This window comes from Corticium candelabrum, chromosome 11 (assembly GCF_963422355.1).
Source record: "Corticium candelabrum chromosome 11, ooCorCand1.1, whole genome shotgun sequence".
Taxonomy (NCBI): Eukaryota; Metazoa; Porifera; class Homoscleromorpha; order Homosclerophorida; family Plakinidae; genus Corticium; species Corticium candelabrum.
This window is the reverse complement of record NC_085095.1, coordinates 5,261,691-5,284,425: the sequence shown is the minus strand read 5'-3', so window position 1 is coordinate 5,284,425 and position 22,735 is coordinate 5,261,691. Positions and strand designations below refer to the sequence as shown.

The 22,735-nt window shown below is 43.8% G+C and overlaps 7 protein-coding genes across 7 annotated transcripts; 5 read left to right on the top strand and 2 right to left on the bottom strand.

Annotated features, from left to right (window-relative positions):
- Positions 1–9: 9 nt before the first annotated feature.
- LOC134186563 (prefoldin subunit 1-like) lies at positions 10–677 on the top strand. The gene is made up of 2 exons (XM_062654552.1): positions 10–152; positions 210–677. The coding sequence occupies exons 1-2, from the start codon at positions 132–134 to the stop codon at positions 546–548; spliced, it is 360 nt and encodes a 119-aa protein (XP_062510536.1). The 5' UTR covers positions 10–131; the 3' UTR covers positions 549–677.
- Positions 678–703: 26 nt separating this feature from the next.
- Positions 704–2,691, top strand: LOC134186560 (probable U3 small nucleolar RNA-associated protein 11). The gene is made up of 9 exons (XM_062654548.1): positions 704–799; positions 894–955; positions 1,020–1,065; positions 1,122–1,178; positions 1,273–1,383; positions 1,615–1,711; positions 1,777–1,907; positions 1,979–2,089; positions 2,526–2,691. Exons 1-9 carry the CDS (start codon positions 734–736, stop codon positions 2,601–2,603), a joined length of 759 nt encoding a protein of 252 aa, XP_062510532.1. The 5' UTR covers positions 704–733; the 3' UTR covers positions 2,604–2,691.
- A 23-nt stretch (positions 2,692–2,714) lies between these two features.
- LOC134186561 (uncharacterized) lies at positions 2,715–3,798 on the top strand. Its single transcript, XM_062654549.1, has one exon. It carries the CDS (start codon positions 3,046–3,048, stop codon positions 3,589–3,591), a length of 546 nt encoding a protein of 181 aa, XP_062510533.1. The 5' UTR covers positions 2,715–3,045; the 3' UTR covers positions 3,592–3,798.
- Positions 3,799–11,165: 7,367 nt separating this feature from the next.
- LOC134186683 (protein DGCR6-like) lies at positions 11,166–12,533 on the bottom strand. Its single transcript, XM_062654701.1, has 4 exons — positions 12,349–12,533; positions 12,120–12,280; positions 11,817–12,016; positions 11,166–11,581 (listed from the first exon to the last, which is right to left on the bottom strand). The coding sequence occupies exons 1-4, from the start codon at positions 12,489–12,491 to the stop codon at positions 11,477–11,479; spliced, it is 609 nt and encodes a 202-aa protein (XP_062510685.1). The 5' UTR covers positions 12,492–12,533; the 3' UTR covers positions 11,166–11,476.
- Positions 12,534–12,537: 4 nt separating this feature from the next.
- LOC134186682 (cyanocobalamin reductase / alkylcobalamin dealkylase-like) lies at positions 12,538–13,379 on the top strand. The gene is made up of 2 exons (XM_062654700.1): positions 12,538–12,641; positions 12,720–13,379. Exons 1-2 carry the CDS (start codon positions 12,561–12,563, stop codon positions 13,377–13,379), a joined length of 741 nt encoding a protein of 246 aa, XP_062510684.1. The 5' UTR covers positions 12,538–12,560.
- LOC134186680 (acetyl-CoA acetyltransferase, cytosolic-like) lies at positions 13,358–19,091 on the bottom strand. The gene is made up of 7 exons (XM_062654698.1): positions 18,882–19,091; positions 14,631–14,812; positions 14,378–14,495; positions 14,176–14,319; positions 13,833–14,110; positions 13,662–13,772; positions 13,358–13,606 (listed from the first exon to the last, which is right to left on the bottom strand). The coding sequence occupies exons 1-7, from the start codon at positions 19,060–19,062 to the stop codon at positions 13,436–13,438; spliced, it is 1,185 nt and encodes a 394-aa protein (XP_062510682.1). The 5' UTR covers positions 19,063–19,091; the 3' UTR covers positions 13,358–13,435.
- On the top strand, positions 19,079–22,698 carry LOC134186681 (pre-mRNA-splicing factor syf2-like). The gene is made up of 5 exons (XM_062654699.1): positions 19,079–19,311; positions 19,374–19,499; positions 20,605–20,813; positions 22,265–22,366; positions 22,436–22,698. Exons 1-5 carry the CDS (start codon positions 19,126–19,128, stop codon positions 22,599–22,601), a joined length of 789 nt encoding a protein of 262 aa, XP_062510683.1. The 5' UTR covers positions 19,079–19,125; the 3' UTR covers positions 22,602–22,698.
- The last annotated feature ends 37 nt before the right edge of the window (positions 22,699–22,735 follow it).

Below are 22,735 nucleotides of genomic sequence, written 5' to 3'. Positions count from 1 at the left end.
GATAAACTCAGCGGCTCTTGTTCTGTAATCGGGTACAGTACAACAGACACGACAACCCATATCTCGTCTAGACTAACACTGTAGTCGAGGATTTGTAGTCCGCGCCCTTGGACAAATGCGCTTGCGTCAAAATGGATGACGAATTGAAGAAAGTAAGGGAAACATATTCCTGTTTGAAGAATCTGTATTGCATGGACTGTTTTCACTAGGCATTTGCAGAACTTCAAATAAAAGCTGTTGATACCGCTCAACGCGTCCAACAGACGGAGAACGAAATTGAAACTTGTAGACGAGCCAAACAGCATGCTCTGTTGACAGAACGAGAGCTATCTACACTGCCAGAAGTCACACGTACGTATGAGTCTTTTGGCGCATTCTACTTACTGGAACCTCTTCAGCGAGTCCGGGAATCACTACTAGCGAAAGCTGAAGAGAAAGATGAGAAAATCAAGTCGTTAGAGGCACACAAGGAGTATCTAAATAAGAGTGTCAAAGAGGATGAGGATAACTTGAGAGAGCTGCTGATGCAGAAGCAAGGCCGAACTTGATGACTTGGGTTCATGTTGGGATCAGCAGTTGCAGGAGAAGGGGATAATTAGTAGATTATAGTACATGAAAAAGCACTGCTGATTTATATAACATTCAATTAAATAAATACAACAATTAGTAGTATCAGTTGCGAGTAAATGCAGAACTCCGAGGCGTTTGGTCACGTGATATTGCCCAGTACGTCATGTCGAATTCTGCTTTCAAGAATGCTGCGAAGTCGCAGAGACGTAGTCATAAGGAAAGACACCAGGTACAATCGTCATCTAAATTCTTAAATATACGTTTGCGAACGAAACTGGCTGTATGCGTGCTGGTCACGTGATATATGCTACCCGTGTTCTCAGCCTCACCATCGTCGAAAACTTGGTCTCCTAGAGAAGCACAAAGACTACGTAGCTCGAGCTCGGTAGCCCAAGTTCAGCAGGTCTGAAATTTCTGACGATTTGAATTTGAAATGAATAATTTTTCAGTGACTATCACCGCAAAGAAACTCAACTCAAGGTTCTCCGCGAAAAGGTTGGAAAAACTCTCGCCTCTTGTATCTTTCAATGATCACGTGTCACTGTACGCAGGCAAGAAACAGAAATCCTGATGAATTCTATTACAAAATGACCTCCACCAGACTGAAGGTAAATTTATAAATAAATTATAATTTATATAATTCATAATATAATAATAATATATAATATTAGCTAGTCATCACTTAGCGATTTTTTTATTCAGGGTGGAAAGCACTACCAGCCTGTTTCTGATCATTTCACGGAGGAGGAGCTCAAGGTATTGCAAACTCAAGATTTCGGTTACACAGCACTTCGAAGAATGCAGGAAGCAAAGGTTAGCGTTTGAGGTTTGACTATTTATTTTCGGCGTCTGCAATCTGAATGGGCCAGATAATGACTTGTACTAGCTGTGCCAACATTACAGCTCTTGGTATCCTGATACGTTGCTCCATGCTATGGATATTGTGTTAATAACAAGGGGGTAGATTGCTTGTAGATTGTGTGCGTCTGGGGTGGATATTTTAGTGCTGTTGCTGTCGTATTGTAGCCCTGTTTTTCTTGCTAGAAAATAGATCGTCTTCAGAGTGGGCTTCACTTGTTGACCGATCGCGAGGAATCGCCTCCGAATAAACACACAATTTTTGTTGAATCGAGGCAAGAAGGTGGAGACCAACTGGAGTTTGCAGATAAGAAGGTGTAATGTAAATGTAGTTGCAATATATTGCAGTGAATGATTTCGATGCTGCGAGACACTTTGAAACTGCACCCGAACTAGTAAAGAGAGCATACAATCGTCCTCGACTACAAACATTGCAGTCGGGGTTGTTGACTAAAGCAAAGGATGAGCGGATGATCAAGGTTTTGTGCTGACACTCTGCCTGCATGTGATCTCCGTGTAAGATAATGCTGGTGATTAATATTTCGAACAGAGAGCTGATACGGCCAGAGCTGCTCAATACGAGGAACTGAATCAAAGAATTGAAAGAGAAAAGAAACTAACTCGACTACTAGAAGAGCAAAATATCCAAAAGCATCTTAAGGTAAGCTGACCCCAATATCTCAAAACCTAATTATCTAATTAAAATAATCAAAGTATCACTAAACCACAAACAGGTTGGATTCAATACGTTTGTATGTTTGATAGAGTGGAGAGTATATGAGGGAATGAATTAGTAGTGGTATAGTGTCCTCTCAATTGTCAATTGCAATGGTAATCGGGATAAAGTTTTGTCTAAGTATTCAGTCCTAATTAATCGGTATGCAAACATGTGATGAACTGTGACGCGTGTCCCTTTATTTATATGTGCCATCTAGACATCATTTTCACAATCAAACAGCATGCCACCCAATGCAACATATTATCAGCTACCGACTTAACTCCGAATAAAATTATGCAGATCAACGTCATAGCTACTACATGTATACCTCATACCCATAGATCATGCTGCTGACAGAGCTCTCTTGTCTTACACACAGGCAAAAGGAAAGAGATCGAAGATCAGAGGCAGTGACGGCAGAGTGACGTACATATGGAAAAAACAGAGAAAGAGGTAGATTGGTCTCTAGAGTCTGTCTGTACACACAGACGGATTTTCATAAATATGTATCCGAATAATAAGAAGCGAAGTCGCTGTTTGAATGACGTCACTGTGGCAAGGTGTCGGTTAGTAAGGCTAGACGGTTCAACACTCGAGTCTCGATGGTGGATGCTGTGGTACTGTCGTGATGTCATGTCTAGTGTAATGTCCGTCGCGTTGTCGTTTCTAGACGCTTTGTGAGCGACGGAAGCGAGCGAAACCGGTTAGAGATGAGCTATGAAAGCTCGCGTTTACATCTTTCGACTTACATTACGTCGTAAATACGATCCGATAGTCGTGACCGCGAAATCAATTGATTAGTCTTGTTCTATAATAAGCGTAAGGCTCCTCGCCGCAAGCCATTCGCGTTCCGCCAAAGAGACAGACAACAGTAGCAACTTGTTGACGATACAGTACCAATGCTTTCATCTACCGATCGCAGCTATGGTCCTCAGAAATCGACTACCGAGCGGAGGTCGTCGAGGAATCGCACTCGCCGGAATAGCATACCGGACATCAAAGAGCTCAGCACCGAGGTCAAAGAGAAATTGCGCATTATCAAGCGAAAATCTTCGGAAGGCTCTACCAGCGAGCGACAGTTTTTCAACTGGGAGCAGAACTTCGTGCAATACCTCGAGGAAAGACGTTCGTCGAACAATGAAAAATCGAGGACCTCGTTGCTGCCCAGTCCTGTTGCGTTGGATCGGGTCACTCACTTGGCTGTCCGTGCTGAGTCACTTTCCGACGCGCGACTCTTCACGAGGATACCGCATGCGAATGCCGCCAGCTGTCTTTTGCCACGTGCGCGCAGCGTCTCGGCCCCTGATCTTACTGCACCGCGAAGAAAGCTGCTGCGGAGGTATCCACGGTCGTTTGGCTCAACGGCCGACTTCCCGGGACTCGACATCGCGAGAGAGGGAAGATCTGCCGAGCTCGTTCGTCAGTTGGCGCTCGGGTGGAGCTGAGTAGCGGACAACAACTTTGCGGTATGTTATACGTAAACTGATACGTTATATAGCTAAGTGTAGCTGTATGAACACTTGTAAATGCGGGTGTATTACAGATTTATAGCTACGTGTAGAAACGTAGCGTCGTGTACATGAGTAGGCGGATTTATTGTATACATATCGGACAGAGAGGTTTGTAGTCTACGCAATACAATGTCTTTACTAGTTCAATGTGTATCGGTAACAATGAGTCTCACCTCGTCGCTATATTATGTACTGTGCACGCGGTGTCGTACAGTGTACCCGCAGTCATGACTGTGTCAGGTATTGGCTTTCAAATGGTTGTACTATCGCGCTATGATATGCGTGCACTCACCCTGTAACAAAAGATTTTCCTCAACTCCCAATTCTCCGGTCTCATCGACGTTCACTCTTCAAGTATAAGGGTTAACGGTTTGAGATTGTGACCTCTGTGAAGACACTCACTCAAGGAAGTTTTCTTAAACGTCTGGTAAACACGGGAGCACGCAGCGGAAGTCTCCATGGCGTTACTCAGTACGGATAATTGGCCATAATTGGGCAAACCTCATGCATAACGATTCACGAAATAGACTTGTTTGTTTCCGCTTGCTGTTACGTACGTCAGCCAGCACGCTTTGCAAACTATTGCAAGAAATGACCACCAATCTTCGTTCGACCTTTCGTTTGCTAGAGCCTCAACACTAAAATACGGCGCAAGCGATGCGAAGTATCACTGATCATGAATGACTGACTGGCTAGGTGGCTGACTGACTGACTGACATCCTTTGTTACACACAAACCTCTACATACAAAAATATTATCCATGACAGTTCAAGAGTTTACCATTACAGGCTAAATCAAACTAAGTAATGCACGATACACTACAGGTGACCCTAGCAGGGTCTTACAATGATAACTAAAGAACAAAAAACTGAACAGTGTCTGTCTGTCTTCTTGATAACGTGGATGGACATCACGACGTGCACGGCCACCCTAGACGACGCCTAGCGCTGACGCGAGGTAAAGTTGCGTACAATCCATGATGACAATGTTGATGCAGAGGAGTAGACAATACGGGTAGAGGAAGACATCACGACGTGCATGGCCACCATAGACGACACCTAGCTGACTGACTGACTGACTGACTGATTTGACTGACTGGCTGATTTGACTGACAGACTGAGTTGACTGACTGACTGATTTGACTGACTGACTGCAGTCATTCAGCCACAAACCGGTACGAAACGGCATTCTCGTTGTCTCATCAAATTCATTAGATTATTATCTAGAAGTCTGCGCGGCCTCGCTTCTGGAGAATTTTTAGTTGTACGTCAATTGTGGTGCACGCTCTTGCAGTTGTCCGTTGGTCGCCCTAGTGCATGCATATACACCTTTTAGACTGCGTCGTGTTTTACGATTGATTAGGAAGCGAGCGGGGATATCAAAGTACGGAAGTCACAGGCAGAAGCATGGGTCATACCACTACTTCATACCTTATTAGCGATCATACCTTGTTCCATACCATAATAGCGATGATAGGCAATCGATCCGTGGCACTGTACCCTGGACATAGAGATAGTGATGACGTAAGGTACGGCTGCTGTGTTTCTACATAAAGCTGTCACGAAATCCTTCGAGGTCAAATTCTCTCAGGACACTGCTAAGTACGGCACCCTGCCAGGAAATCGAATGGATTTGTGTACAGGCAATGTGTTGTGTTCACTGTCCCTACCTGATCTAGCACAGTCAAGTGATACCGTCTACCCGCCACATGACGTTGCCAGATGGAGCAGCTGCAGCTGTCTTCCTGCCTCTCTCTCCATCGGCTACGGTTCTTGCAAAATTTCTCCTGAACAACAGTGGGAGAAAGAATTCGCGACGTTTGTTAACCACAGCAGACGACGTCGACAGAACAGTTACAAAACAAGCAATCCGCCGGTACTTGCAGACAAGAACGGTTTCTACACTCAAACTCTAAAGGATGCGAGAACCACTAGCGAGGGTGTGAGCAGCAACCGCTACCACTGCTCACGTGACGCAGTTACGTCGACTCCAGTCGGTCGAATGCTCAAGAATTCAACAAAGAACTGCACGCCAGGAAACGGGAGTACTTCGCGCAAGTTCTTGCAGTGCGTGCCCAACCGAGCGGCCAACATCGTCCAACAATTTATCTTGTGCTGGAGCTGAGGAATTCTGGAAATGAAAAATGCGATAGGAGACTGCATGGTCTAGCTAGGAGACCAACAGTTTCTGACTGCCTTTATATGCCTTACATGTCGCAATCCGTTGTTTGTAAATACAAGTACGTAGAAGCAATAACAATTACTTAAATAAATAATTTGTGAGATGATGTACCTATTGAAATGTACCTCTGTAAATGAAATTAATACTGCTGACTCGAAAACTCCGTCATTCAATTGTGTCTTTAAATTTCAGCGTCCACAAATAGCAGTTCTTCCTTTGTGATTTGGTTGAAAAATGCAAGATTGTACAAAATGGCACCTAGCCTCGACCTTCCAGACCCGTGCGTATCAGCGCTACACGAGTCTGGGAGATCGAGGCTAACAAGCCTCGTACCCAAGCCCTCTTGCGCGCCCGGAGAAGAGGACACGTTGTCTTCGCATGCGCACATAAATTACCGCAAAATCGGCTGAGTAAATTTACTATGCATGCACGCATGCAGAACCGACGTTGTTTAGAATCTCGAGCTGATAGTGTCGCGCACAACGACAGCGAACAGCTTCCGTGTTCAGGCGATGTTCTTTGTCCGCCTAGGCTTTTTTCGACCTAGTCCTGGCTGTCATGTGCCTGCAACCTCAATTTTCTGCTACAGCTCGAATGCACGGAGCAAGACTTGCGTGGAAGACCGTCTGTCGTACGCGTACAGATAGAAATTCCCAAAATATGCTGCAACTTTTGCTGCAGTCCTTCTCGCTAAGCAAACACTCTAAAAAAGCCTGACTGCAGTACGACTAGCTAGCTAGAGGGACGACAAACTCGACACTGCTACAAAAGCAAGGTCTAGAATCGTCTAGTTGGATCACTTGACCTTGGGTCTAGATCGATCAACTGTCTTCAACAGTTGCGCGCGACACTATTGGCTTGAGATTCTACACAACGTCGGTTCCACATGTGTGCTTAGATACATTACGCCGATTTCGGGGTAATTTAAGCACGCATGCGAAAACAACGTGTACCGGACCAGGCCCTCTTCTCAGGGCGCGAAAGAGAGCCTGGGTACGAGGCTAACCAGTAAAGTGCCAAGGGCGTGCGACACTTTGTCACGGCAGAAGCATAGAATTAATACGGCAGAGTAGGATCACACAACACCAACCAGACAGACTATATTCGTCTTTAAATTTGCCAACCTAGAGAAGTTGTAGTCGTCAACTGATCACGCCAGAAACGTTCGGTAAAGTAACGGCCTCTGCTGATTAACGAGCTCCCATATTCTTCATCAGTTTGCTCTTTCCAGAAGAACGAAGCACAGTGTAAACGCAAACAGACAACATGTGAATAAATAAATTCTCATACTTAATTCGCACCCTAGTCACTACTCCTGCAGTTTTCTAGCCAAAATGGGAGGTACTGCGGTATCCAATTGAAACTGCAGAAAACCGTAGAACTGACAGAGATGTATGTACTGTACTCTCATTTTCCGACATTTGTACAGATCAAGTCGGGGGCGGGTCCAGTATAGGAGGTACCAGGATATACTTGGGGTTTGAGCACGTGATCCCTGCAGCAACTACACCTGGATCAAAACTAGAGCCTGTTCGACTAATCACAGCAGCGTCGTCAGCCTTCAACGGTTGGCAGGCCAGACAACCAGTCGACATAAAAATCTATAATCTAGGCCGACTACGTACAATCGGCCATATCTGGGAGTGCATGATCAGACTGCTTGCCCATGATGCCTTCCTCGCATTTACATACATACTAGTTCCACCCACCACTGCTCAGCTTCTCATGCATCAATTCCAAAACTTAAGCGACAAAAAGGACTTCTAGTCTCAAAAATTCCATGACGCCCCAAAGTTTTGGAGGCTCCATGGCCCCTCATTGTGCCCAAACGTATCGACACCGACATTGAAATAAAGAAGACAGGCTAACTCAGCAAACTTATTAGTAAAATGATGCACATCAATGTACTAGTATGTCGTGCCCCCGGCTAAAACGCCTCTCTGATACCAATACGTAATACTACCGACGGAGCAATCAAGACGCCTGGCCTCCTCTGATATCTATCTATGCGCAATAGTAGAAGCAAGACAGTCAGCTACGTGGTAGTCAAATTTTCAAACGCACTGTTTTGCTAGACATGTATCAACGTTACCGTCGCTTTTCACTAGTCTCGCGTAGCCAGACCGCTTCCCTCTTGCTATCTTTGGCATAGTACCTCCAAGTCATAGATCTGTCAAAACTCCACGTGCTTCCGGGCGTCAATCACGTGCAATTGAAGTCTGGCCCACTTGGCACCGATGCATTACACCGTGCGGGTCTAGTACCCGTACGATCACACAAACACAGACACCACGGTACCGTACGTTAGTGGTACGGTACGTCTTCTATATTTGTACCAGTTTGTCATAAACACAGCGATTGTTTGCCCTAGTTTCTTGTACACTTTCGTAATTACTACTAATTGCATAGCTGGGCGCATATTTACTTTTACAATAATTGATTACCGTATCGTCGTGTCTAGATATAAGCCGATCTCGAACAAAAACCGCAAATCGAAGATCTCTTGCTGCGTATGTACACAAGCCGGTCGCGTGTAGAACCCGAGGTTTTGGTCAAGACGCTCAGAACGCGTATACGCGTGCGGTCACGTGCACGTGCGCATGTGTCGGCGCGTGCGTGTAGCGTTCATTGAGACTGCGTCCAATGACACCGACGACGTAGACTCGAGCCAGTCTCTCCCCGCCTTCGTCATTCCCCGGATTGTTTGACGAAGGCGGGAGAGACTGGCTCGAGTCTACCGACGACGACCAAGAGCGGACTCTCTTGAAACTGCATGCGTCTCATGGCAGATGTGTCTAGCTATCAGTCAGTGTTTTGAATTTCTTACAATACATTTTATGCGTACAAGTACGTGTACACAAGCTATGCTTCTCTGTGCGCAAGTCCGCTGTCTGAACCAGGTGTGCTTGTGTCAGATAGATGACTGATTCAAACTGATTTCATTATTTTTATGTGATGCCGCGTCTATTTGAGGTACCCTTGCATTTCATTCAATGATATTGCTTTGGATTGATGATATAATTATTATTAGGTCTTACGAATTAGACTGCAATTCATCCTACGGTTCATTTCAAAGACGTCCCTGTTGCTGGTAGATTCCAATCACAGCTCAAAAATTTCTGAACGCACGCTAAACAGCTCGTACAATCTAGGTACGCAAGTTGGGAGTTGCCTAGGAATAACCATTGATATCAATCTTGATTTCCAAGCCGTTGGTTGTCATGTCCTAACGTGTTCAAATGGCCTTTAGGCCTATTAGGCAGGTACAAAAATAAGCAGGGCTTATACGCGACAATACAGTACATTAGTAAAATAAAATACCCGCGGCTAGAATGATTGATTATTAGACTCGATCAAAATTGCCATGAAATTTTGGTAAATTTAACATTTGCAAGAGTGCTCTTTGTCAGCATTTAGTTTACACACGTAGATCTTTTGTCAAATGAAGCATGGAGTTGGCAACCTCCCCTATAGTTCGAGCTGCGGATGTGTCTGCACGGTGGAGTCCGTTAGCAAATCGGCAATAACACTCTGACATCCCGGACGTTCAGACTGACAGTAAAGCGTACGTGTCCCTGCCGTCTATGATACCCTAAGCATAGGCTGCACGGTACCGCATTAGAAGTCAAGTGCAGATCGACTTGCTGCAGTTAGCTATCACACGTGCATGTACTCAAGCCCCTGGTAAATAGACGAAAAAGTGTCACTGTCACTTTGTTGCAACAGAATCATTGACTTCAGTTCGGCAAACTGTTTTTCTAACAAGTTATTGTATTGTACAGCATTCGATATCAGATTTATGACCCAGTCACGACTGGTTTTTAGTCTCGTGTTTTAAGTAGGAGGGAAGGATCTGGCTACGCGAGACTATAGTTTACCATACCAAGTCGTTACACTAGACTCCCATAGTAAACAAACAATCCTAAAGACTACAGACTATCAGTAGCCTGCTGTCCTTCCGGTTTTCTTGTTTCTTGATGTGACGGATGAACAAGAAAGGACCCGCCCGCATTTAAGTTGCTAGTGCCAAGGCAAAACAGGAAGCCAAAGCACTAGGTTGACAATCTGCAACAGTAGAAGGGTATACGCACTATGGTCACCGGAATCACTTCTTTCATAGTGACCCAATGTCGGTTCTTGCGCTCTCCGGCGTCAAATCCAATGACAAAACAAACGGGATCTTCAACTGATCGGACAACCGGAAAACTGGAGGGTGACCACCGGGAATAAGGGTTTGTTTACCCAGAAAATTACCGGCGCGAATTGACGTTGGTGGGCTGATAAGTAAGCACCGCCTCGTTTTCACACCAAATCACGCCCACTCACAGCAAGACAGTGCGTCATATATAATAGGAGCACTCGCACTGACTCGAGCTCAGAAGAAGTCGTGTGCAATGATGTATCAAGCAGTCGAGTCTCTCTCTACAAGTGGCCTCTTCCAGTGCCACAGCGGTAATAGATCAGCCTGTCATCACAGTGCTGATGTGCAGAGCAGCAGTGAGCTACAGATCGCCTACTGTGCTCTGACGGTCAGAATCAAAGAGAAGAGGCGTTCCTCAGCTCTACAACTGATCTGTGAGCATCTACCACCACAGAAGCAGAACTGGGAGGACGACTTTGCTCTGTACATGCAACTGAGACAAGGTGATTGTCAAACTAGCACTCGAACAATCTTCAATGGCGAGAAGGAGAATTCGAGCAACAAGATGACAACACAGTATGATTCGTTTGTCGACTCTCTGCAATCGAAGTCGACCAGACACAGCAGCTGTGTTGCCCAATCGTCGCACAACCAAAGAACAAGCAGAGATTCCTCGGCTGTATACCTATCCTATCCTAATCAATACACGTTTCTGTCTTCCCTCAAGGCGCCACGTCGATGCAGAAGCCTGGGATCGACGATCAGTATGAAATTCACGAGACCCCAAGAAAAAGTGGCTCAGATGGCCCAATGCTGGAGCTAAACGACCCGATTTAAACTGACTTTATTTGACTAAAGCTGACTAGATAGCATATATGTGTATATAAGTAGTTATGATGTATACAATTGCAGACCTATACTTGTATACTTATAAACATCCCGACTATTTACATTTTTTGTAACTTGGAAATTACCGATAGTGTTAAAGATACAATACTCCAAATAAAGGTCTGTGTAAAGCAACAAAGTGTGGTGTTTCAAAACAAATCTTGTGGCATTACAAAGAGAAACACAAGGCGACACAAGTCACGTACAACCGACGAAACTTGCCACAACAGGATAACACAAATGCTAACCTTCCTTCACTATTGTTTGAGTACCACACAAGCACACGAGCGACAGACTCTGAATGCCGCCTCAATGTATACTAAACAAACCCCATGCTAACCTAGTACCACACAACAGGTCATCATTCCTCTCTACCAAAGATGTCCTTCAGATATGTTTGACATTTACAGGCTCAGGCAATTGACATCTACAGTTTCTAGCAATTGTGACATCTACAGGCTCAGGCAATTGACATCTACAGTTTCTAGCAATTGTGATCACCATAAACAGGCGATGTCATCCACAACTAAATATGGTCAATCTCAGTGACATTGTCAGTCATCGGTATCTTAGTGATCAGTATGCTCCTGTGACCAGTATTATCAACGATCAGTATCCTATTGCTGCTAGTCGTTGTGTCCATTCCAGGACTTGCATCTGTAATCGAATGTCCTCACTTCGATTGGTCACAAACATCAGTGGAACTCCAGCTCGCTGTAGGAAAGAAAACAGGAGTAAGATGGCAAGCCCATAGCCCGTTGTGACATGACATGAGGTGATCATCCTCCCTCCCATTGAACATACTTTGCCTCATTAAGGAATTATGATTAAGACACCATTGACGTAGTTTTACTACTTGATACCTCCGTGTAAGATAAAACGGTAGTTCTCTAGCAGTTCCGTCTTACCGCGTCTAGAGATTAAATTCTGTTGACTGTCTAGAGCTTACCTGTAGAGTCGACTGTTGCTCAGTTAGCAGTTGGTCTAATGCAAGAATAATCTCTTGATCACATTGGGTAGTCTCTGCTTCCAGTTCTGAATCAAGCTCTTCTCTCTCTTCCTGCTGTTGTAACTTGAGCGTTGCCCGTTCGGATGCTGATGCTGCATGGACAGCGACGCGGTGTCGCTTGTCCAGCTCAGTACGCCTTCCTGCATGAATACACACAATGTGCAGAGACATTTATTAAACAATTGACTCAAAATTTGTTCTGACGACGCAGTGAGGCTGCTAATTAATTTAGCAACTACCTACCTTTTTGTTTGCTCAATATCTTCATACGTCTGTTGAGCAAATTTCGTTCTTTCAGTTGTTGAATTTCTTCCAATTCGCGGACAATTTGAAAGACGGTGCCGTCGAGTAGAGACGCCGCCAAACGAGAGAGTATGTCTCCGGGTAGCTTCTCTTTCATCTCTCTACAGGAAGAATTATAAGAAAGAACGTGTGTTTCGTTCCGACTGTCAATCCGGCGCCGCCATCTCACTTTGGTAGTTTTGCCGCCAACTGATGAATGTCGTCGATGTACCGGCCATAGTGACGTTCTCGTTCAACTTGACGCTCGACCCATTGTTGCCGGACTGTTGCGAGTAAGCGAGAGTCGACATTCGTTTCGTATTGTTTCTCCATGCTGCCTAGTACTTCCCTATCCTAGTGCGCTACCTCATACCTCCATGCCTACATGTGGTTCCAGTTTATATGGAAGGAACGGCAACGAGAATTGCGGAGAGAGTGAATCGAGTGCTGAATCCCGGAGGATACGAGTGTGCACCGTTTAAGGTTTAGTGATTTTTACATATCTCGATGCATAGGGTGTCTGCATGCAGTCCCTCATCGACAGACGTCATTTTTCTGTAGGTCGAATGGTACAACGACATTGTCGATCAACCGTTCAAACTAAACTATCCCGGAGACACGTTAGCTGTCAACGTAATCAGTGCACCTTCAATGTACGAAGATGCTCTGAAACCATTTGTTGAGACTGAAATCGGTTGTTCGTCTCGTGATCCGCTCGACGACTGCACTGCGTTTTGGTTCGAAAAAGTCGTTCAAGAATTTGCCTCGGAGTTGCAAATCGAAGTTCTTTACGACTTTCTTGTGGCGCCAAGTCGGAGACCGTTGATAATTGTTCAAACATCCGGGCATGTCTCTGGCCAGAGTTTCTACTATCAACGGAAAGACTTGATAGAGGATCCTTGGCCTAGAGACAAAGCAATCTATGGTGTGTCTGTGCATCCGACATATGGTGGATGGTTTGCATTTCGTGGTGTGTTGATTTTTGTGGATATGAGAGTGCCCAATCTCGAGAGAGTCGAGCCACCTGATGTCGTACCCACCAATGAAAAACGCGTTGAGCTTCTGGAAAAATTCAATTTCCACTGGAAGGAATGGACGTTTCGCGACATTATTCCAGTAGACGTTTGTTATTCTGACGAAATGAAGAAATACTTAGAATTGCCTCCCGGACCACGACGACGACAATACCTGGGACTGGACACGGATGAATTACTTTATTAATTACGACCGTTCTATTAAATAAATTGCAATCATTTGCCTTGAGTGGGTAAACTGTTTCAAGCACGTTCCACACACATGGCAATGCCCATCCCCCCACCGATGCAGAGAGCTGCGATCCCCTTCCTGCCACCGGTCCTCTTCAGCCCGTAGAGCAGAGTCACTAGAACACGTGTTCCTGATGCTCCAATAGGATGCCCGAGAGCAACTGCACCTCCAGATACATTGACCTACTCAAGACACTATCAACGATCAGTTCACGAGACGGAAGCCTTACAAACCGACCTTTGTCACATCCAACTTCAGTTCGGAAACTACAGCAAGCGATTGTGCAGCAAACGCTTCGTTTAGTTCAATCAAGTCAACATCGGCGACCGTCCAACCAGCTTTGTCTAGCTGCAGTCAAACATGTTAAACACATACGTCATCTACTGTGTAGATAGTATACGTCCTTACTGCCTTCCTGATTGCTGGTATCGGGCCGGTGCCCATAATTTTTGGATCAACGCCCGCCTGTGCCCAACTGACTATGTGAGCTAGTGGAGCCTTCTGACGCTTCTCTGCTTCATGAAGACTCATCACCACGACTGCCGCAGCGCCATCGTTGATACCTGAAGCATTCCCAGCTGTGACCGTTCCCGTCCCGTCCTTAATAAATGCTGGCTTGAGACGACTTAGTTTTTCCATCGTAGTGCCATGCCGAGGGAATTCATCCACAGACACCTCTATCTGACCTAGCCAGATAATGAGGTAGTTATATATGTATGATGATGGTATATGACTGTCGATGTAGTAGGACCTGTTCGAGTTTGAATCACTACTGGTACAATCTCTGATACAAAGTGCTGCTCGTTTTGTGCCTGTTCAGCCCAAGATTGCGATTGAACAGCAAATCGGTCCTGTTCCTCCCTCGAGATCTGCCACTGTTTGGCAACGTTCTCGGCTACGATGCAATTCTCTACTTAATGCTCTTGACATACTTGGCAACAACGTTCTCTTACCTGTGATACCCATGTGAATATTATTGAATGCATCGATGAGGCCATCTTTGAGGACGGTGTCAACCATACTGGCATCTCCCATCTTCACAGAGCTCCTCAAATGCATACAATGCGGAGACTACAACATGCAACAGAAACATTCATATGGTATTCCTACTGTGTAATAATATATAATATATAATAATATAAATAATATATAATATATAATAATATAAATAATATATAACATATAATAATCACAAAATTTTCATGCCTGGCTCATGCTTTCTTGTCCACCTGCAACAACGACAGTTGCATCATTAGTGCTAATGGCTTGAGCGGCTAGAACCACAGAACGAAGGCCAGAGCCACAAAGCATGTTGACCGACGTTGCAGGAACCGTGTGTGGAATGCCTGCAGCTATTGATGCTTGACGAGCTGGATTCTGACCAGCGCCTACACATCACGTTAGAACAAACAGTTAGTTCCAATGAACCAAAAAATGTGTGAAGGAATATACATTAGTATGCAGCAATGTGACTAATTTTTAAACTCATTTATCCATTACCTAGTAAGTATTAAAAAGACCCTGTGTGTAATACAAGTGACTAAAAATACTTTGAAATTTTTAGTAGACCCAGTCCGAATTGATAGTTAGATAACATACTAGAATTGGCATTCTTAGCTGACCTAGATGTTAGTGGCTGATGTTATTAGACTATCAAACCTTGACGTTGACCTTCAGAGCTGTCTACAGGTTCCAGTGTCCACATAGACAGTCTGGACATACAGCATAACAAAAGAATGAAGTATAGGTGACCACCATTGTGTAAACGCTGCCATGCAGAAACGAGAATGACATGTAAATCTCCTCATCTATGGAGACATCTCCGATTGTTGGTTACGTGATTTCATGTTGTGTTTATCCCATTTGATAGGTGGTCGTCAACAAGATTCTTCCATTTGGTTATGTCTTGTGTCAATGCATACCAGTCTGATTTTTCTATCAATCTATAAATGTTTGAGATCCGTTGCCACTGTATCCCTGCATGTTTTCACACACGTGCAAATGCATGCATGCACGTGCACACCTACACACACACACACACACACACACACACACACACACACACACACATGCACGCACGCACATGCACACACAGACACAGACACACACACACAGACACACACACACACACACACACACACACACACACACACACACACACACACACAAACTACTACTATTTTTTAGACGAATGCTTAGCCTCCATTCTTTATGCAACATCTTTAAGCTGAAAAGCTTGCAAGACCTCCACAGCCCAACTTCATTCATACCAATCCTAGTTTGTGGGTGTTGACTGCCACTGTCAATGAGATGATACCAAAGTTCGATGACTAGGATAATTCTAAGGCAGCATCTTAACGGCAAGGTAACATGGAGAAATTCAAACTCCATGAACCGCCATCAACATTCGGGCACACACACACACACACACACACACACACACACACACACACACACACACAACTCTTCAACAGTTACTACAACATAAATATGGAAAGACTGTACCTAACGTTCTCAAAAGTCTGTAAGCTGACAAACCCTTCCTCCTCCAATAGGAGGTACTGTAACAACTCTATGTAATTAGTTCACAAATACACCTCCATCAGCATATCTATTTGCTAATAATGCAACAAGCCACCACAGTAGTGTCGAACAACCACATCAGTGTTAATAGTATACCATTACATATTACCAACAGGACTCTTCCGAACTAAACCAGTCATCTCCATAGCTACCACAACACATGCATCAGCTAGATGTACATCACACCCTCGTGACAACAAATTAGCCAGCACATACAATCTAGAACAAGTTTGTATATGCTGCCTGTGCTGTTGCTCTCTATTCTTTCCATAAGGTTACAATACTTTCATTGCCCCTAAACTACATAATGCAGCTTCATATGGTGTTGCATGCAAAGTCAGTGACTCATATTTCATTGTTAACATCCTGCAATAACAAAAAACTTTCTAATATCCTGCAATTGATACCTCTGCCTACTATAATAAGATGAAATCATACGTGATTTATCCAACTCATTATCTCTGACTGGATGAAGTTTCATTGGGGTACCACACTATCACTTACACTTACTCAATAACAGACATAATACAAATGTCATTTGGACAATTAGTACTGCACATAGAGAAAATAGATTGAGTGCAATATGTTTGAAAATCTCCCAAAGTGCACCATTTTCTATCTAAATAGGTAATGAAATTGAGCCACAAGCTAAAAGTACACGATTAGACCGCAAACAGCATGACAATTTCAACAGAACCATACGTAACTAGACAGACATGCTCAATCAAGTACACCAGCATGCTCAAATACAATGATTGGCAACCTACAACAGATTCACACTAGCATCATGCATGCTGCTACTGCAACAAGTGAATAGGAATACTAATGATGCTGTTGATATGTGATCTGATATTTATTACATCAGGTCAGTACATGTAGGTTGTAGTTTCGTGGGTTCGTTGGAACCCCAGATCGGTGCATCAACGTCCATTTCTTTTCTAACTCGACAAAAAATTCTTTCCATAGTTTTACTTCCATATTTACTCAAATACTAACATGTGGATCTGGTCAGTTTGACACATATTAACCCATGGTCGATTAGTAACCCATGCCTTGGATGTCAGAGACTGCGACAGTACACATGTGCCTTTTTAGTCTACAAGTGCGAGAGTTATGTTTGTGAAGAGAGAGAGAGAGACGTTTTCAATTGATGAAAAATTTAGAGTTGTGGAAAAAAGACGACAATCATTGATAACGACTGTAGCAGCAAATTACAAGAGCAACAGACAAAACTTTTGCCATCGGATAAAGAACTCCAACAAACTAAAGGAGGATGCAGAGAGCGGATCTGGAGAAAAACGATGATAAGAACACAGAGTAAACTACCGGTAACCGACTAAGACAGTTTTGTGTACGTCAAGAGTGTGTTCCTCTAATACTTGCATAGCTATTTACTTCAACCTGAACCATGATAGCAGACATTGAAAATATAGTAACCTGTGGTTCTGATCAGTTTGAAAATATAGTAACCCAAAGGTTACTATTTGAGGAAATACGGTATCATGATACATATTGTAATTTACACAGCCACATACTGTCAAAGCATTTCTAATGTAGTACATCGCCAGCATGCAGAGATTAGAAACTGCATGTAATATACCCAGCATGCCCAGCTTTTTCATAACATGTGAATGTGAGCAATAGCACACTGATCCGGCTACATGATTAACCAAGAACTTTTATGTTCAAAAGAGAATGATTTCTCTGGCACTTCATACTCATTGCCAAGCACCACACCAGAAACATTGAAAAGTAACAGTAAGTATACATACGCATATTTGCATTCCAGATGATTAGCTAGACACTTTCATACAAACTAAATTATCCTTGGGCAAATTACCACTGTTCCAGAGACTGGTTCACAATAATCGACGTTCTGTTCCATCAAGCCACATCAAGGCGCCGCTGGAGCTGAATACAGTCAAACCTCGCTAATCCGAATTACTTTGGCACCCTGCCTTGCATATCCAGATCTTATGGGGCAGCCCTACCCCGTTGCAGTAATCTAGTGTTCAGCAAACCCAGTTTTCAGCAAACCCTGATTTCAGCAAACCCACACATCTGACTATTTTCAATCTTGACTGTCAGATTATTTAGAAGTACATGTAGCCGTTGCAGTGGTGTTCTTTACAACAAACACGACGTGTAGAGATATATGTTAATGCACTAGTGGTCTGGGTGTCCGAGGCAAGGTCTAGACCTCCAAAGCTATGAGTTTGGCATTTTTGGTGAACAACTTCACTAATCCCAACAGGACTTGGCATGGGGCTGTTAGGATTAGCGAGGTTTGACTACACCACAGACAGATTGCTTGACAAAGCGTTGAGGGATGGCTAGGATCCATTGTATTTTGTCCGTCCGACAGGAAGTTGACGGATGGCAACAGGAAATGACTGGTACAGTACGGTTACCCAATCAGCGAAACGCAAATAAGGAGGATGAGGTAATCATGCAGTGCGGGAATGGTAATTACCGGAACAGAACGTATCCATTCGTTATTTGCGCTTCGCTGATTGGGTAACAGTACATACGCATTTCCTGTTGCCGTCTGTCAACTTCCTGTCAGACCGGATCCGTCCGGCACGCTCCTACAGTCAAACCTCGCTAATCCCAACAGCCCTTGCCAAGACCCGTTAGGATTAGTCATGTAGTGGAGAGCTGTCCGTCGCGTCTCCGTCGCATATAAATTGCGAACCAGCCTCTAGAGCTTAGCTATGAAGTAAATAAAAGTTTTAGATAAAGGCCAGAGATTGATAATGTAGTGGAGCTAGCAACACTGTCAGAATCGTGTATAAAAACCAATAGCAATTCGAGGATTAACACAGTTCAATGTACAATACGAAAGACACACGAACGTGTGAGATATTGATTTACCTGCTGTTAGCACTTGACCCATGAAGACTTCACTAACCTCTTCTGGACTCACACCACAACGCAAAAGAGACTCCTTAATGGCTATAGCGCCTAATTGATGAGCTGCCAAAGAGCTAAAAGCTCCGTTGAAATTCCCTACCGGTGTTCTAGCAGCTGCAACAATCACAACTTTGCAAGCCATTCTTAACACAATGCCCGTATGCAGTGGTTGATATCAAGCACATAGTCCGTTTTGCTTTGTGTAATGACCACTACGGCTGACGTTTTGCCTACCGATGAAGACAACGAAGAAAGTCGTCCGGTGAACGACCAGGAGGCGGCAGAAAGCGAAAGCAATCAACTAAGTGCCGCTAGCTCTAGTGAACTACCGTCTCCGGCGACAAAGCATGAAGAACGCCTGAAGAGACTAGGAGAGCTTCGGATGAGATTGGTGAGAATACTAGTTGTCAAACGATGTTTCCAACGTCGTAGACAATGTATGTGTTGTCTCAGAATGAAGCACGAAAGCGTAATCACGCCGAGTACGTCGAGGAAGATAGGAGAAGCAAAATTCCGGCGAATTTCGAGACAAGAAGACGACGTGCGGAATGGGAGCTAGCAGAACAAAAAGCCAGAAAGGTACATATAAACAGTAAGTACCTCGTTGCGCATGCGCAACACACACACTCACACTGGGCGTGCGTGCGTGCGTGCGTGAGTATTCGAGCTATATCCAACCGCTCAAGTGCAAACAAACGCTACTATGGGTCAAGAGCCGTGGTTTTCTTGATTTGTAATGTCAGATTTGTAATGCTTCATTGTCAAGTTATGACAAGTCTTTGCGCCTTTCAAAGGCCCTTGTGAGCGTGTATGACTCTTTTACTTGAAGGAGGAACGTGATTGAATCTACAAAACTCTCTGGTTGCGCCTGCAGCGGCTGTACACGCAGACTGCCATTGAGTTCATCTGGGACCTTACAAGCTCACTGACGCATTGGCACCTATGGTGCTTTCATTCTGTACTGTAGCGCTTGCATTTAGTTGAGATATACTCATACATGTTTCTTGTTACCACTCAGTCTTGTTCTTGTATTGAAACCTCCAAAATATGGTTGATAATCTATATGTATCACATCTTTTGTGATGATGTTATGTGTATGAAAACAGCGAAGATGTCAAAATAAATCTTCACGATTTCGAGAATGGGCAACAATCCTTACACTATTTGGAGTGTTGTCCAGCATGTTTGCACAAGTATAGGTTCTCTCCTTAATTTTTGTTTGTGTAGCTTTGTTGGAAACTGGAGCCCACAAATCAAGACATTTCCCACTTCTATCAGTGAGAAAAACACTGTTATGAATTAGTCCCTTTCAGTGATATGAACTACCAGTATTAGACTTCACCTAGAAAGTACTGTGATCTTGTCACTCCACTGTGATTTCATCCAGTTCGATTAAATTTCTTGTGTTACGAGTAAGCTAGGTTATCAATTGGGCTACACTAGGATACGCATATTTTACTTAGTCATTCAGTTTATAACAAACAGGGCACAAACTGTGCACCTCATGGAAATGGTTCCCAATTCGGTGTTGCTACATTATGTCTTATTGTATTCTGACAGACGAAAAGCTATGTTAGCATGTGCATCAGTTGATTATTTGTGTATTAGTTTCTAAATGATGTGACACCATCTCTTGTATAGCAATTTTGTGGCCTAGATATTTGCATTCATACCTGTGTTGCAGGAAGCTGAGGATCGAGGTGAAAATTATGAACGGTTGAAGGTGCTTGATACTGGTGCTGATGAATTGGAGCGACTGGACAGAAAGAGAAAGAAGAAGAACCCCGACCAGGGCTTTTCAGGCTTTGCAGCTGCTCAGTTTCGCCAGTATCAACGGCTGACACGGCAGATGAAGTCTGACATGGATCAGTATGAAGCACAAAAGGAGAGGCTGTAAGTGGTCATAGATGGCTTTAATGTTTGTATAGTTTCAATCATTAGCGTGCATGCACTTTGAAGGGCTACAGTACGGTGTCTGCCTGGGTGTCTGTCTGTCTGTCCCATGCATGCTGTTTGACTCACTGGCTGCTAAAGATCCTCTAACATACCGTAGATAAGCTTTGAATCATTATAAATAGCTCAATGTGCAAAGAAAGCTTCAAGAGAAAAGTCCTGGTAACCTGTTTATCGTGCAAGTTAGTCTGAATGGCATTTCATTGAGGTAGCTACAAGATTTCATTGATGAATAGTGTTGACATATCATCACTGTAAAAAAGTACCAACGACAAAGGGTAATTTGAAGTGCATTGGCACCATGCTGCCACATTGAATCACGTAACATGTTTTTGCTACTTAACAGCAAATAAGAAGCAAGATGTGACTGACATTTGCGAGACCAACGTCACTTTCATTTTCAACACAAACTCATCTAGTATATATAAAGCTCAATTTTGTGTGTGTTTGTGATACACGGCCACGTCTTTTGTCCGTTCGCAACTGAAATTGGCACACACATTCAGCACGCAAAAGGGAAGGTTTGCGTAAAAAATAAGAATTATGCACCAGGTCCCCTCTTGAGGGGTCGACCCACACTTAAAATTTCTCGATGGCGCAAACGCTACACATTCCAGTTCATTCGAACACACGCCCTCACCAATGCTGTGTAGACCGTACATGCTGTCGTCCTTCGCAAAGCTTTGAGCAATCGAATACTTGTACCTACTCTTCTAGTGCTTTCGTTTCTCTCCAAATTCTGATTGCATTTGCACCAAATCCAACCTACACGTTTTCTGTACCAAGCGCTACACAGGGAGTTTGTCGATTTCTATCGAAAAAGCACAAAGAGAAAGGTTCGAATTCATTCAGCACATCCGGGACCTCGCAACAAAGATTGCACGTGACGTCCACACACGCTGCGTCTTCCGATAGAATGCTACAGTATCTTGCCCGTACGAAGGACGGGGCATGGATCTAGTTTGCTATAATGATCAAATGAGCCATGTTTGTTGTCAGTGATTGTCTGTTGCATAATTGCAATCAGCTCTCAGGGTTAATCACTTGTAATGCTCTGGTTAAGCATGTTAGTTCTCTAGTCCTATTCTTACACAACTTGATTACATTGTTGTTTCAGAATGTAGACTTTGTATTGGTACCAATCACTTAAAGTTGGTCTTCAGCAATGTTTGAATTTGTCTGGTAGTTGAGATGAATTGCTGTAACTGATTGATTGAATGCAAACTGATATGCATGTAGCAATTACTTAGACTGCACGTACGTAGCACCAATTTTCCTAACTGATGAATTTACTATACTTAAGTTAACCAGTTAGTCTTCTTTAGTACACTTTTGAGTAAAACTTGGAAGTAGTATAAGATGCTCACATAACTAGTGCACTTACTGCTTAGGGGGGACAGTTTCTATCCTTCTGTTGATACACTGCTTGATCCTCAATTGACAAAGCCCAGTCCAGCAGGCGTTGAACGGATGGTTCAAGATTTGGAGAAACAGTATGTACATGTACCTACCTACCTGCTTCGTCAAACTAACCCTTTGCTTAATGTGCTTTCATCTTTCAGAATTGAGAAAAGAGGAAAATATAGCAGGAGACGGCAGTTCTTCGACGAAGCTGACATCGACTATATCAATGAACGTAACATGAAGTTTAACCAGAAGGCTGCACGTTATTATGACAAATATACTGCAGAGATTAAGCAGAACTTGGAGAGAGGAACTGCGGTCTGACCTTTGTTGTAAGAAATCTGTTGGTATTTCATAACATTGCAAGTAGGACTGATTACAATGTAAATTCAGTATATCCAATCCATTTTACCTGCTAGTAGATCGGTGTTAAACTGTTTCCCCAGACTCTCTTGCAA

Bases quoted from the DNA above. Each gene is read 5' to 3' on its own strand.
- LOC134186683 (XM_062654701.1), bottom strand. From the start codon at position 12,491: ATGGAGAAACAATACGAAACGAATGTCGACTCTCGCTTACTCGCAACA. The intron at 12,017-12,119 runs GTAGGTAGTTGC...GTATTCATGCAG, and splicing joins GATATTGAGCAAACAAAAAG to GAAGGCGTACTGAGCTGGAC. The intron at 11,582-11,816 runs GTAAGCTCTAGA...TCTTTCCTACAG, and splicing joins AGCAACAGTCGACTCTACAG to CGAGCTGGAGTTCCACTGAT.
- LOC134186681 (XM_062654699.1), top strand. From the start codon at position 19,126: ATGACCACTACGGCTGACGTTTTGCCTACCGATGAAGACAACGAAGAA. The intron at 19,312-19,373 runs GTGAGAATACTA...GTGTTGTCTCAG, and splicing joins GAGAGCTTCGGATGAGATTG to AATGAAGCACGAAAGCGTAA. The intron at 19,500-20,604 runs GTACATATAAAC...CCTGTGTTGCAG, and splicing joins CAGAACAAAAAGCCAGAAAG to GAAGCTGAGGATCGAGGTGA.
- LOC134186561 (XM_062654549.1), top strand. From the start codon at position 3,046: ATGCTTTCATCTACCGATCGCAGCTATGGTCCTCAGAAATCGACTACC.
- LOC134186680 (XM_062654698.1), bottom strand. From the start codon at position 19,062: ATGGCTTGCAAAGTTGTGATTGTTGCAGCTGCTAGAACACCGGTAGGG. The intron at 14,320-14,377 runs GTAAGAGAACGT...ATTGCATCGTAG, and splicing joins TATTCACATGGGTATCACAG to CCGAGAACGTTGCCAAACAG. The intron at 13,607-13,661 runs GTCGGTTTGTAA...TGTCTTGAGTAG, and splicing joins TGAAGTTGGATGTGACAAAG to GTCAATGTATCTGGAGGTGC.
- LOC134186563 (XM_062654552.1), top strand. From the start codon at position 132: ATGGATGACGAATTGAAGAAA. The intron at 153-209 runs GTAAGGGAAACA...TGTTTTCACTAG, and splicing joins TGGATGACGAATTGAAGAAA to GCATTTGCAGAACTTCAAAT.
- LOC134186560 (XM_062654548.1), top strand. From the start codon at position 734: ATGTCGAATTCTGCTTTCAAGAATGCTGCGAAGTCGCAGAGACGTAGT. The intron at 1,066-1,121 runs GTTGGAAAAACT...CACTGTACGCAG, and splicing joins TCAAGGTTCTCCGCGAAAAG to GCAAGAAACAGAAATCCTGA. The intron at 2,090-2,525 runs GTAAGCTGACCC...TCTTACACACAG, and splicing joins ATATCCAAAAGCATCTTAAG to GCAAAAGGAAAGAGATCGAA.
- LOC134186682 (XM_062654700.1), top strand. From the start codon at position 12,561: ATGGAAGGAACGGCAACGAGAATTGCGGAGAGAGTGAATCGAGTGCTG. The intron at 12,642-12,719 runs GTTTAGTGATTT...ATTTTTCTGTAG, and splicing joins ACGAGTGTGCACCGTTTAAG to GTCGAATGGTACAACGACAT.